We start from the raw sequence: 13,851 nt of genomic DNA, 5'->3' as shown, positions 1-13,851 counted from the left end.
TGCTCTCAATATTTACCATCAGGACCAGTTTAATGGATCCTTGGTGGTCCTAGACTCTGGCTACTTCTTCTGAATGCAAAGTTGGTATGCAGTAAATCTGGCCATTATCTAACAATGGATGAATGCTGACCTGGTGTACATGTGCCCTGGGGCGGTCCTGAGGAAGGTTCACCATTTGGAATATATACCTACCTGGGTTTCATGTTTTGTATCAACAAAGTCCCAGGGAGGGATGCACAACATACTTTTTCCTCCAGCCGTCATGGAACAAGCAGATGTAATCACAAAAAGGTGGTCCAGTAGCATGCCATAAAGGGCTTTAAAGGTTAAAAACAGCACCTTGAATTGGACCAAGAAGCAAACTGGCAATCACTGCAATTTCCAAAACAGAGGTGTAACGTGCGCTGTTCTGCAGCACACATAACTGCCTGTACTACCACATCCTGTATAATCTGAAGCTTTTCAATATTCTTCAAAGGCAGCTCCATCTAGAAGACATTACAGTAGTCCATGAATGATCATGAGCAGGGCTTCCTAATTCAGGAATCGGCACAATTGGTGCATAACACAAAGCTGTGCAAAGGCCCTCCTAGTTATGATGGTCACCTGCTCTCTGAGAAGGTTTCATGAGGCTAGGAGGACCCACAAGATGCACATTGGGTTTGTTTGGAGCAGTGCAACCCTATCCAATATCAAAGATGGCAGAATCCCAAAATTTGCAGGGCCAAAAACCCAGAGCCATTCAGTCCTGCCAGGATTCAATTGAAGCCTATTGTTCCCCATCCAGATCCCCACCATTGAGTCATCAGGATAAAACATCAACCACATTACTTAATCCACCAAGGCCATATATATAAAAATTGGTTAACACCAATATGCCTCACCCTATAGTGATGGATGAACTCACCCAAATGCTTCGTGTATTAAAGAGAAAAAACTATACCCTCAGCACCCCACAGAGTAGGGATCAAAGGCAGAATCTTTCTTACACCCCACCCCCCGGACTGGTATTGACTCCAGAGAAAAGAAGATAACCAGCACAATACAATGCCACCTACTCCAGAGCCTATTCAGAAAAGATATCATGATTGATGGTATCAAAGACTTCTGAGAGATCAAGCAGAGCTAGGATTGGTGGACAACCATCACCCCATGCCTGCCAGAAATCATGTAAAAGTGCAATCAAGACCAAGTCCTGAAAAAAGGGGTTCACTTGAACCAGCAAGGTCAGACGGTTCAAGTCCCCAGGTTGCCCATTTTTCAAAAATGTTAATTTTTAAATTTAAAATATTGGTTTCTGCTGGAATATAGTTGTATCACAAATACAAACAGCACAACTTGAGATTTAAACTCTTCCTTCTAGCAGCTTTTTTGTCAATCCAACATACAGGGTCTGTTCTTTTGGCACCCTTTCCTTTCCCTGTTTTCTTTTGCTTTTTTCTCCTTGCTGTTAAAAGTCCATTTATAATTCACAACTCCCAATACAGTAGAGCTTGTGGTCACGAATGCTTCTGACCATGACCAAATTGGGTTCCGAGCCAAAAATTCACAAATTTTTTGAATCTGGTCATGAACTCATACTCGGATGGCGATCAAATACTCCCTCTCTTTGCCTCCCCCATGCCTCTGGAAAAAGCAAAGCGGCTGGCCATGGAGCTGCTGACTTCAGGAAGTGGCCCAACAAGCAGAAGCGCCGGACTCAGAAAGAGATGAGCAAAAGTAATTCTGCGCTGAGGCAGAGGCATGGGGAAGGCAGAAGTGATCCGAACACACTGCCCACTCGTCCCACTGTCTCTCAGTTTGCCTGCTTTCCAGCTCTGTTCTCTGCTGCACGTGCAGGCCAAGAAAAGTAGGTTTTCTCAGTGTTATTAAAGGATTTTACATTTTACTATTACAGTATACTGTGAGTTCTATGGCATAATCAACTATTTTTGTGCTTAAAAATTTTTTTAAAGCAGTATTTATATACAGTTCATAGGGGTCTGGAATGGATTGATTGTATTTACATACAATCCAATGGGGAAATTAGGTTCGGGTCATGACCAAATCAGGTTGCGACCAAAGTTATGGAACGAATTATGGTTGTGACCAGAGGTTCTACTGTATAATAGACTAAAGCGTCCCTGCATCATCTATTTCAAAATTCAAGTGATATGACTCCTCTGAGTATTGTTTGTATAATGCCCTTGATCATTATCTTCTGGTAGAACTACTACAGTAGAGAAGGAATGGATATCTATAAATCCCAAGCCTTCTGTTTCTTCTCAAGAATACTTGAACTGCATTTCATTATGCCATGGCCTTATGATTATGATATCATAACAGAGATATCAACAACCATTTTTATGCCATGCCTTCTATCAGCCGTAATAGAATGCACTCTATTGCATTCTAAAAAATGTAAAACATTCTAAAGTGTAAAGGGTTTAATTTAAGCAAAAAAGAATAACGATTGAATGAAAATAATTAAATGGTCACATATTAAGTACTGAGTATTTCTTTTTTACTTTTAACAATTACAATTCAAGAGCAATAGAGCACTGAACTCTACAATCAAAGCACTGGAGAGCTGAAGCACCTCTAGAATAATAAATTAGCCATGGACTAGAGAAGAAGTGGCTGCATCATATTTAGATACAAGACTCTTGGCTTTCGTTTATTTAAAAATTATAATTTGTCTTAATTAATTAATTAATTAACAATTAATAATTGTTATTATTAATTTTATATAACTTGCTATTTTTCAGCTCTTTCCTAAATGCTTTGGACAATTTAGTTCTCTAGGTAACACAGAAACTAAATGAAACAAAAACCATCAAAAGGCCACAGTGAAATTCAACATCAGTACATGCAGTAGATCAGAGGTGTCAAACTGGCGGCCACAGGCCAGATGGGTCACGTGCAGGCCATGCCCACCCCAGCTCCATGAATAGGGAAAACATCAGGAAACATCAGGCGACGGCAACGTGATGCCGCAAGTTGGACACCCGTGCAATAGACCAACAGAGAGTATGTACAATATAATATGATGTTTTAGCTGTTAATAAAGTAGCCAACAAACTTCAAGTAGAATGATACTCATTTCACTATGTAAAGAAATAAAATTACATTTTTACATGCTTTCTTCTGAATCAATCATGCTGCATAATAAGCAGGTTCAAATAAAGAAATTATGGCGGGGAGAAAATACCTAAGTCACATTTGATGTCGTTTTACAAAGTCTGCAAACTGATGATCCTTGGCATAAAGTTCTATAATCCTTATTCTGTCCTGAATGTCCTGTAAAAGTAGAGAAAAAAATCATAGCAACTGTACAATCATCCTAAATAAAGCCCTATGGTTCATAGTAAGAGTGCTCTGTACCTATTTCAATATAAAATCATAAAATAGAAAATGCTATATGATATCCTTTTTAAATTGTTTCATCAAATTGGAATCCCACATTTTGACCTGAAAATGTGTATTCAGTTAGAATTATTAAATCCTTGTGATGCACAAAGTGAAAAATGAAACAAATATAAATTGGTAAATGGTTACATGCCAGTGGTGGGTTGCCCCCAGTTCGGACCAGTTCTATAGAACCAGTAGTAAAACCGCTGGGAGGCTCCGCCCACTGACCCCGATGTCATCAGAAAGCTTCTGCTCATGCACAGAAGCACAAGCATGCGTACAAGTGAAGCAAGCGCGCACGCACAGCCCCATTGTGAACTAGTAGTAAAGGTAAGTAGAACCCACTCCTGTTACATACCTCCTTACTTAATTCTCTGTTATCATAAATATGTTTGATCTCTTCACTGCTATATTCAGTGGATGTCTCATTGCTTGTGGAGCTATAAGAAGTTAGCTGTGGACATCTCCGATAATAGTGGCTATATCCAGTGGTATCACTTTCATACATTGGGTTGTATTTCACTGCGTATTCAATGGATGAAAGACTGTCTCCTTGCCTATAAAGTAAACAAATGGAACAAGTGTCAAACAACACTATTTGTATAATATTTCCCAAAACTGAGTTGACAATAGCTATTCTTAGGCAGTCAGAAAAAAATGAGTGAGAAGGACAGAAATGCATGCTGCTGTCCTTCACCCCGACTTCCATGTGTGGACTGTAAAATCTGAAAACAAAGTGTAGCTGAGTTCGAATGAGCCACATTCCATTTTCCATCTCATTAAAAAATTTCCATGGAAAGGTGTAATTGAATTCATTTGATTGCCATCTCTATAAACTTGTCCCATCAACACTGAAAGACTAAAGGGTGATGGACATGGTACAGTGCAGAGTTCCTCTGTGGTTTTTAAACACCACCTGAAAGGCGTTATCTATCACTCTGAGCAATAATCAAATCTGTGCTGGAGAGGATTCTACAAACTATAACTTCATAGCAACCCAAAAGGAATAAAACAGTGCCTCCAGTATTGTTCAAGACTTTCAGCTTTTCCAATAGTAGAGCCAGAAAGCTATCCAACTGTAAGACATACATTTTCTCCTTCATTTATGAACCCACTATTTATAAACTAAGTTATCTTTAAGCTTTTGTTAATGTATAATTTTGTCTAGAAGAACAGTAAGATCCAATTTTAAACCATAAATTTGCATAAATTTGTGAACCAGGCACTGGTTCACAAATTTATGCAACATTTATGCTCTGCGTATCGTGTGTTTGCCTGTCCTCTCTTCAGCACCAGTGAGTGAATAACACAAAATAACCTTCAGCTGATACTTACACAAAGGAGTCTTCAATTTCACTTTTTGTGTTCTGGTCTCGAAGAGTTCTGGCCAGGAAGAAAGTTACAGTACAGGCTATGAGAAGAAAGACAGCTACTGAAGCTATTGCAATTCCCACAACAAGTGGCTCTGAGACATACTCTTCACAGCGCTCTCCTCTATACCACCAGTTTTCACCTACACGGCATCTATTATTTGTTCATGCCAACAGAAGAGTGAAAAAGAAAAGCAGTGATGAGTTAGTTATTCTACTGTAACCATAAATGACAGAACGTCAAATACTAGCCTTAGCTAATGCAGGATAACAGCAGCAATTGTTCATATCTGATACAATTACACAATCATAACTAAAGTATTGAGAGCCAGTTTGAGCTAGTACCAGATTAGAAACCAGAGTTCTAGTCCTGTCTCAGGCATGAAAGCTGGCTGGGTAACTTTGGTTCAGTCTTTCTCTCTCAGCTCAAACCCCCTCAGGGTTATTATAGTCAAAATAGGAGAAGGAAGGAGTATTAGGTCCATCTTCAGTTATTTATAAAAATAATAAATGTGAGATAAAAATCAGTAAAATTTAAAAATATAGTAGCTGTGATTCTATTCATTTGAAAGCCAGTTGAATGACTATGCACTTACCTACATATTGCTCCTTGCCCTGGGATTATGTCACATTTGCCATCATTTTGACAAAAATTACGTTGCAGAAGACAAATGCTATTACATGGCAATCCATTAATGCTTAGATAACCAGGATAACAAACACACTCAGCTTCTCCACTCCACTGGTTTACCAAACACTCCGAAAACTCATTGCATGCCTGGAACTTGCAGGGGTCAGCCTGGACTCCTGAAAATGAGAGAAAAGGAATGCATATATTTTGGGACAAACAATTTTATCCAAAGTGAAAATCAGATTTTAAAAATTTAATTATAATTATAAATTTATAATTTTAAAACTAAAAGTCAGTCTTTAAAATATAGTTATTAACTCAAGGGAAATGACACATTAAAAACTTGTTGGGAACTTGAGAACGAACTGTGGGTGAGGCAAGTACACAATTTAGCCAGCATTCTCCTTAGAGGCCTATAAGATACCCACAAGAGGTCTATAAACAAGGCCTCCTTTGTCATTGTAATCCCATGCACCAAATATATAGAAGTGGTCTCTCCTGTGCTTTGATATAGCACCCAATAATCAAAGCTTCATTGCTACACTGGTTCTGTATATCATTTATTCTTGTTAAACGGAACAGGTATAAAATTTGGACAACAGCAGTTATCTATAGTGCTGATCTTACTTTGTATCATGGAAAGTCTGAGGCTCGAAAAAATTGACACGGAATGATAATTGGATACAAATGGAGTGAGATGAAAAGGGTTTTGATAGCATTCAGTTATCTGAATTCTGTTGTGTTGTTCTTGCAATCTTAAAGTCTGTTTGGCAAAAGTCCGCTGCCTCACTGAAAATAAGCTAATGGAACAAAAATTCTTTTAATACCTGATTCAACATCAAGAGAGTACTTATCAATAGCCAAGTTCATAGTCTGATAGGCCGTGTTGCAAAAATCTTCCAGAATCATGTACACAGAATTAGTGACATTGCGAGGTACAGGCCGTGCAAATTTCATTCGGCTGTTAACCACAATACTACCATTCCTGAAGTTCAGAATTTCCAGATTCTGGAAGCCAGTTAAGTTTGATTGCAAATAAGGAACCAGCTATAATGCAGGAAAAATAATATATAAATGAAATATATCTACAAATATAAATTATATATAAATAAATCCATTCATTCTGTGTTAACCCATTGCCCTAAACTACAATGGGATTCATTGGATCTGCATTAATATGATGCATGAGCTTAGTTTTCATTGATTGTACATTGATTGTACATTATAAATTATGTAATTATTTAGTATCATGTGTGAAATAAGATGCTCAACAAATAGATTGGTCACAATTCAGCAAACACTGGCTTAATACAATGTGAGGATTGATTCATGAGCTCTACATGATAATGTATGTATGCATATTCCTGGTTATATATCCTTTTTAAAATAATAGTATCAATAACTGTAACACATGGAAAAAGCTATTTAACTTTATAACCATGTGTATGAATTAATTTTTACTAGTGGCAGATGTAGTGACAAATACAAGGTATTTTTCCATTATTTCTAAATAAGAGAGATCAGTCTATTCTAGGATAGGGAAGTGACCAATCAGCATTTTAAAGGACCTCAAAGGGCACAAAATATCATAATTTTTTTTAGGAAAGTTAAATTCCTTTACACAGGCAAAAAAGTAAAGTTAACTCATTTAAGGCAAAAGCATACATTAAACTGATAAGAAATAGATGCACTGTGCTATGTATGTTTATAAATATCATAACCATTCCAACCCTAGTATCTGCTTCTACAGATAGATAAAACAATTTTTGCTGAATAAACTTTTCCCTTTACCTGCTAATCAGTGGTGGGTTTCAATTTTTTTTACTACTGGTTCTGTGGGCGTGGCTTGGTGGGCGTGGCATTGCTTGGTGGGTGTGGCAGGGGAAGGATACTGTAAAATCTCCATTCCCACCCCACTGCAGGGGAAGGATACTACAAAATCCCCATTTCCTCCTGATCAGCTGGGACTCAGGAGGCAGAGAATAGATGGGGCAGGGCCAGTCAGAGGTGGTATTTACCAGTTCTCCGAACTACTCAAAATTTCCATTACCAGTTCTCCAGAACTGGTCAGAACCTGCTGAAGGCCACCTCTTCTGCTAACTCTTTTTATTCATTGTTATTATGCAATGTACATGATGGCAATGTATGTTGATAGTAAACAATGAAGCATATTCCAAAGCTTGATTTAACTAATATTAATACAACAATTAAAGTAAGAATATGTCTGTAACAATTTCAGTTAATGTTAGTTCATTGAATAGCTATAGACAAGCAATATTATTTTGGTAGGTAGAAGGTAAATCTGATTGTTTGCATTTTTCCTTTTACTTTATAACTGTCTGTGAAGTGTCTGTGTCTGTGAACTGAAATAAGCATAGCAAGTTAAAAGGCAAATTAGCCATTGCATATCATTAAGTTAAATGTTACTGACTTATAAACTGTTCTACAAAAACTGAATCAAGTATGCCCCTCCAATGATCACACATGCTAAAATAATAGCAACAAGCAAAAATAATATTTTTTTCTTACCAGTTCTAGAAATCGTTGTTCCAGGGCTTTATATTCAGGGGAATTTTTGTTAAACAAATCCTCTGAAAAAATCATGTTAGTAACTCGAAGGCTAAAGAATACAACTAAAGCACGTGCAGGGATAGTTACATTGTTAGGATTTTCGGGGGTAATCCTAGATATCCCAACCATTTCAGTAGAATGGGCATTGGTTGGTAATTCTACATGACTGTCAATCATAATTCCTTCTTTTTCATGGGAATAATAAGTTGTGACTTCATAGGCTTGATCTGTAACTTCCAGTTCTTCTGTGACCAAATCTTTTTCAAGTTCAGGCGATTGGATCACTGGGCTTTCCACAGTAGAATATGCTGATAAAATTATTTCCGGATTTTCTAATTCTTTTATTGTAATGGTTGTATGTGACTGATTTTTTGATGGCTCTTCTGTTAATATTACGTCATAAATTGCTGTTATTTCAGAAATGATTTCATCCTCAGTGGAAGGCTCTAATTTTATTGTACTGTATATTTCCGTAGATGTCACAATTCTTTCATCTGAGGTGACTTCTGTGTCCAGAGATGATTGGAAAGTAGTTGCATCTAGTATATCCTGAATTATATCTTCCTTTGGAGAATCCGGTGTAAAGTATGTTTCATTATAGTCATGCATACCAGATCCCTCAGTTTTCAACCAGGTCTCTAAGTTGACTTGTGGTTGCTGACCTGAACCAGAACCATAATATTCAATAGTATCCTTTTCTTTATTTATAGAAGATTGCTGGGTTTCTTCTTTTGAAAAAGCTGTAGATAATTCTTCCTCAGTGCTAGACTCTATTGCTAAAACAGAGGCTGTTGGTGATGTAAGACTGAGAGGAATTGCAGAATCACTTGTAGGTAGAATTTCTTTTGGCACAATGTGAGGGAGAACAGTTGAAGGCACAAGCAAACCTTCCAACTCTTTCTCTTTTTCAAGTCCTGGAAAAAAAATCAATGCATAGTTATAAATGCATTTTAGGAATGCACCTTATTGGATTTTGTTTCTTAAGAAACCCAAGGTTTCTTAAATTAAGGTTATCCTTTGTTGCTCAGCAAATACTGTAGTTTCTTTAGGACATATTCACTCTTGTATCAATGACAGAAATTCTTTTCTTTTTTCCAAATATTTAATGTAGTTGCATTAAAACCAAATCAAAGTAATTGGAACATGGATTTTAAAAGGTTATATCCTTTTCATTTACAAAATTCTTCTAATTTAATTTTAAAAATAAAATGTGAAATATACATATATCTCAATTAATTCTAAAAGCAGCAATCAATAGCAAGCCATTAACGTAATACAGAGTGGGGGAAGACAATAAAAAAGCAATTAAAATTGTAATAATAAAAGAGCAAAAGCAAAATTTATATGACAAAAGAATGGCAAATCTGTTAACCAAGTTAATTTTAATTTAGCTAGAAACAAGCATGTAACCTATGCAGATCAATCAAAATTGCTATAATATCTTGTAAATCCTGACAACCGCAATTTGCACCAATTACCGTATTTTTCAAACTATAAAACAGACTTTTTTGTCTCCCAAAAGGGGATGAAAATATCTGTGCGTCTTATAGACCGAATATTGCCAAAGTCCCACCAACCCATCGGCCATTTTTTTTGCCTCCGCACACCCCATTTTGGGGCCTTTTTTGGGCCTTTTTCAGGCTTTTTCCAGCCCGTTTTTGGGACTTTTTTCAGCCCATTTTTGAGGCTTTTTTCAGCCCATTTTCAAAGCTTTTTTCAGCCCAAAAACAGGCTTTTTTTGGCCTGTTTCCGAGGCATTTTTTGGCCAATTTTTTCAGGAAAAAACGGCCTGAAAAAAGCCTCAAAATGGGCCAAAAAGGCCTCAAAAACAGGCTAAAAAAGCCTTGAAAATGTGCTGAAAAAAGCCTTGAAAACAGACTGAAAAAAGCCTCAAAAATGGCTGAAAAAAAAAGCTTAGGACCGAAAAAGCTTCAAAAATGGGCTGAAGAAAGCCTTAAAATAGGCTGAAAAAAGGCTGGAAAAGGTCCGAATAAAGACCCAAAAATGGGGCATGCGGAGGGCAAAATCTTTTTTGTTGTTGATTTCCTCTTCTTATAGTCCAAAAAATACGGTACGTTTGCAAACTTCAGTAGGGATTCCCCTTCACGCAAGACAGGCCTATGGAGTACATTACACTAATCCACTTGTAGGAATTTAGAACATGAATGACTGCAGAAGGTTTTATTCTGAGCAGCTTTACACATCTAAATAAATAAATATCAGTATTTAGTGATGGATTTCCTAACATCAGAGTTTCTATTTTGTTCTGAGAAATTAAAGATTAAACCAAAGGGATTTATGTAATTCTTAAGAAGATATATTATATTATATATTCGAGAGAGATGGGCACTGAAAAATATGAAATATAAATAAATAAATATTTCTGCACAGGACTGCAATTATAAATATGACTTCTCCATCAATGCAATTAAAATATTCCATCATGGTGCCAAAATCTGACAATGTCTGTCTGATTGTGAGAAGTTGTCATTTCAATTACTGTTGAGGATCAGTTTCGAAGTAGCCAATCAAGAACTCTGGCAAAAATGCTCTGTCCATAGACACATCTGAAAAAATATAATTTATACAAACAAGTCAACTTACCAATGTCTAACAAAGACAAATTAGAATGACTTTCCAAGTCTATATGGGAATCAGTTTCAAAGAACAATGGTGTTCCAGTATGTATTTTTTGTTTTTCATCCATAAAAAGCAAATCTTCTGGGGAAATGGTGATATCAGTTTTTGAATTGAGAACACTTTCAGAGTCCACAAAACCATCTGGTTTCATCCACACATTATTGTCGCTATCAAAGATAAGATCTGGTCCTGGCAAGTCAAAGGGCAAGATGCTGCTTGCAGTTGACTGATCAGCAGAAGGCCACTCAGATACTATGGCATGATCCTAAAATATAGAGCCATAATGGTTACAAACAATGCTGATAATAATAATGCCTCAAATTACCTTATAGCTCACTCCCACATCACATAATTTGTACAATTTCCAACAAACCTATGGGGCAAATCAGAACTCTAACTATATCATGGGTTGTGACTTCTTAAATATGTCATCATATTTAAGGCATCTGGAGGGATAGTGGTGGCAAATGACAAAAGCAGTACCATAGTGAAGTGACAGTCTTACAGGGTAGACTAGACTAAGAAACAAGTGCCATGTAAATCAGAGCTACTTTTATTGTAAGAGCAAAAAACAACATAACTTCGCAAGTATGGATGTTGGTTGTGCTTTTCTCCCCCTTACTTTATCTTTCTGTGGGGCTTGTCAAGGTCTTGTCTGTGATGTTGGCTTTTCTACTTTGCTACACTATTTTCAGTTTAGTGTTTAACATCTTCCTCCATTTTGTATTACTTTTGGGAGAAACTACGAGTATATCAAATTAAAAAAGAAAAGAAAGAAACAAAACACCCCGAAACCATTTCAGAGGATATTTATAGAATAGAATAGAATAGAATAGAATAGAATAGAATAGAATAGAATAGAATAGAATAGAATAGAATAGAATAGAATAACAGACTTGAAAGGGACCTTGGAGGTCTTCTAGTCCAACGATCAGAAAACCAGGGATCACCAATCTTTCGGACATCAGGGACCACTAAATTCAAAATTTTAAATCGTGCGGACCACTAATATGAATCCAGCGCACCACTCACTGAAGTACCTGGACTCCCAGTGATGGATGGGGTCCTTCAGGCACTTAGCTTGGCCACTTATTTCTGCAACCTTAGACACTCAAAGAGCCATTTTGACCCGTTTCCTACAGAAAACAAAACACCAGGATCTCTCATCTCTCTCTTTTTCTCTCTCTTTCTCTCATCTCTCTCTCTCGCTCTTTCTCTTTATTTCTCTCTCCCCTCTCTTTTTCTCTCATCTCTCTCTCTCATCTCTCTCTCTCTCTCTCCCCCCTCTCTTCCCACTCTTTCTCTCTTTCATCTCTCTCTTTCCCCTCTCTTTCTCTCTCTGTTTCATCTCTCTCTCTCCCCTCTCTCCCCTCTCTCCTCTCTCTCCCCTGGCTCCTCTCTCCCCCTCTCTCTTTCTCTCTCTCTCTCATGTCTCTTCTCTCTGCCCTCTCTCTTTCTCTCTATTCTGATTTTCTGGTGCAACCAAGGTGTGAGCAGCACCAACAAGGGCAGGAAAAAACACTTGTGAGACCCAGCAATAGATGAAGTTTTGCTCCTGCTCTGAAATATGTAGCGAATCTCTATCCCCTGCCCTTCCCTTCTCAGGCCAGGTGAGGAGTGACTGGGAGGGTGTGGGGCAGGGACAGACAGTGGTGGGATTATCCAACAGGAAGCCACAGCAGGGGGACAAAAGAGCCATGGGTTGCTGACACCCATTGCTTTGGCCGCCTGCGCCGTTACCCTCCCCTTACCACAACAGCGCCATTATCTCGTTCCGGCCAGCGAGGGCTGCCCTAGTCCTTGCACCTTCACCACCTGCAAAGTTGCAAGTTGCATGTACCTTGCTCTACAGCAGAGATTTCCAGCCCCACCACGAGCTGCCTGGCCGGTCCCATATTCCAGAGCTCTAATCACATGACTAGCCCATTGGCCATCCCGGAGCAGCTCCTCCACCTAGGTGCGCTGCGGACCACCAAAATTTTCTCACAGACCACCAGTTGGTGACCTCTGCCCTATACCATTTCAGGCAAATGGTTGTCCAATCTCTTCTTTAAAACTTCCAGTGTTGGAGCATTCACAACTTCTGGAGGCAAGTTGTTCCACTGATTAACTGTCAGGAAATTTCTCCTTCGTTCTAAGTTGCTTCTCTCCTTGATTAGTTTCCACTCATTGCTTCTTGTCCTGCCCTCAGATGCTTTGGACTTAAATATAATGTTAAGAGAGACTAATCTGGACTAAGAAGGCTTCTTTATGTATAATTGTGTTAAGATATTACTACATTCCTATTCCCATAAAGTAGACAAAAGAGCTGCTTTTTTTGTTAATTTAAATCCTTGTCACATGTTCAGTGATTAGCCCATCAATAACAAGTATTTTTTTTATTCGAAATACAAGAAATAAGTAATATAATGTAGGAGAACCTGGAGAAAATTTTTGGTGTTTTGGCAATTATATGCCAAAACACCATAAGCACAAAAGCTGAGGGCAATTATTTTTAATAGAAATGTTTGGACCATTTATCTACAACTGTCAAGAATTACAATTTAATCTTTATTTAAATGCAGGGACAGTATCTGATATTATTTAAAGATTTTGAAATCATTACAAAAATATATTTTGGGCATATTTTAGATTCTTTATACACACACACACATACACACATACATATATTCACACACATACACATACACATACACATACACATACATTTAAAAGGCTACTCTGAAATAACAAAATATTTCACAAAAACAAAAGAATTGAAGATAAAATCTATCATAAATAATTAAACCTACAGATTAAAAGAGCATTTGAGAATCTTTGGAATATTGTTGACTTTTATCTTATTTTCCACTGAAACAGTTTAAATAATTGGGTAAATGTATATAATACTAAGAACTCCTAGAGAATTTTTAAAACTTTTGAGATATGAAATTTGTAAATTATGTGAGTTGTAATCCAATAGTCTGTTGAGCATCCAATTGAGGAACATTGTGCTGGAATAAAATGGCAATACAGGAAAATCAACTTACATCATCAATGGGTTTAGCAGTAATCCATGATGGGATTTCAGTCATGGAAACAGCCACTTCCTTTACTAAGAAGGAAAATATTAAAAAGCAGTTGTGAAACATGTTGGTTTTTAAATTGTTTGCAGTCCTATTACTAATCCTAACTCATTAAGGGAGCATATGCAATTTAACACTGCCAATAAAGTTTTATAGAGTCAGAACGAGAACAGATATACATAAC

The 13,851-nt window shown here is 37.3% G+C and overlaps 1 protein-coding gene across 1 annotated transcript in view; it reads right to left on the bottom strand.

Moving 5' to 3' along the window:
* Positions 1–3,195: 3,195 nt before the first annotated feature.
* Positions 3,196–13,851, bottom strand: part of IMPG2 (interphotoreceptor matrix proteoglycan 2) — a 39,660-nt gene continuing 29,004 nt past the window's right edge. The window contains exons 11-18 of the mRNA XM_070943645.1: positions 13,632–13,696; positions 10,567–10,867; positions 7,921–8,876; positions 6,219–6,438; positions 5,357–5,567; positions 4,726–4,914; positions 3,749–3,947; positions 3,196–3,279 (exon numbers count right to left, since the gene is read on the bottom strand). Of these exons, the coding sequence (XP_070799746.1) occupies positions 3,196–3,279; positions 3,749–3,947; positions 4,726–4,914; positions 5,357–5,567; positions 6,219–6,438; positions 7,921–8,876; positions 10,567–10,867; positions 13,632–13,696 (2,225 nt within the window). The remainder of the gene's footprint in view (positions 3,280–3,748; positions 3,948–4,725; positions 4,915–5,356; positions 5,568–6,218; positions 6,439–7,920; positions 8,877–10,566; positions 10,868–13,631; positions 13,697–13,851) is intronic.

The sequence above is a fragment of the Pituophis catenifer genome, unplaced genomic scaffold (assembly GCF_029215685.1).
Source record: "Pituophis catenifer annectens isolate HBS135680 unplaced genomic scaffold, rPitCat1.0.hap2 SCAF_4, whole genome shotgun sequence".
Classification (NCBI taxonomy): Eukaryota; Metazoa; Chordata; class Lepidosauria; order Squamata; family Colubridae; genus Pituophis; species Pituophis catenifer.
Note: the sequence above shows the minus strand (reverse complement) of the source record. Positions and strands in the feature narration are given on the sequence as shown.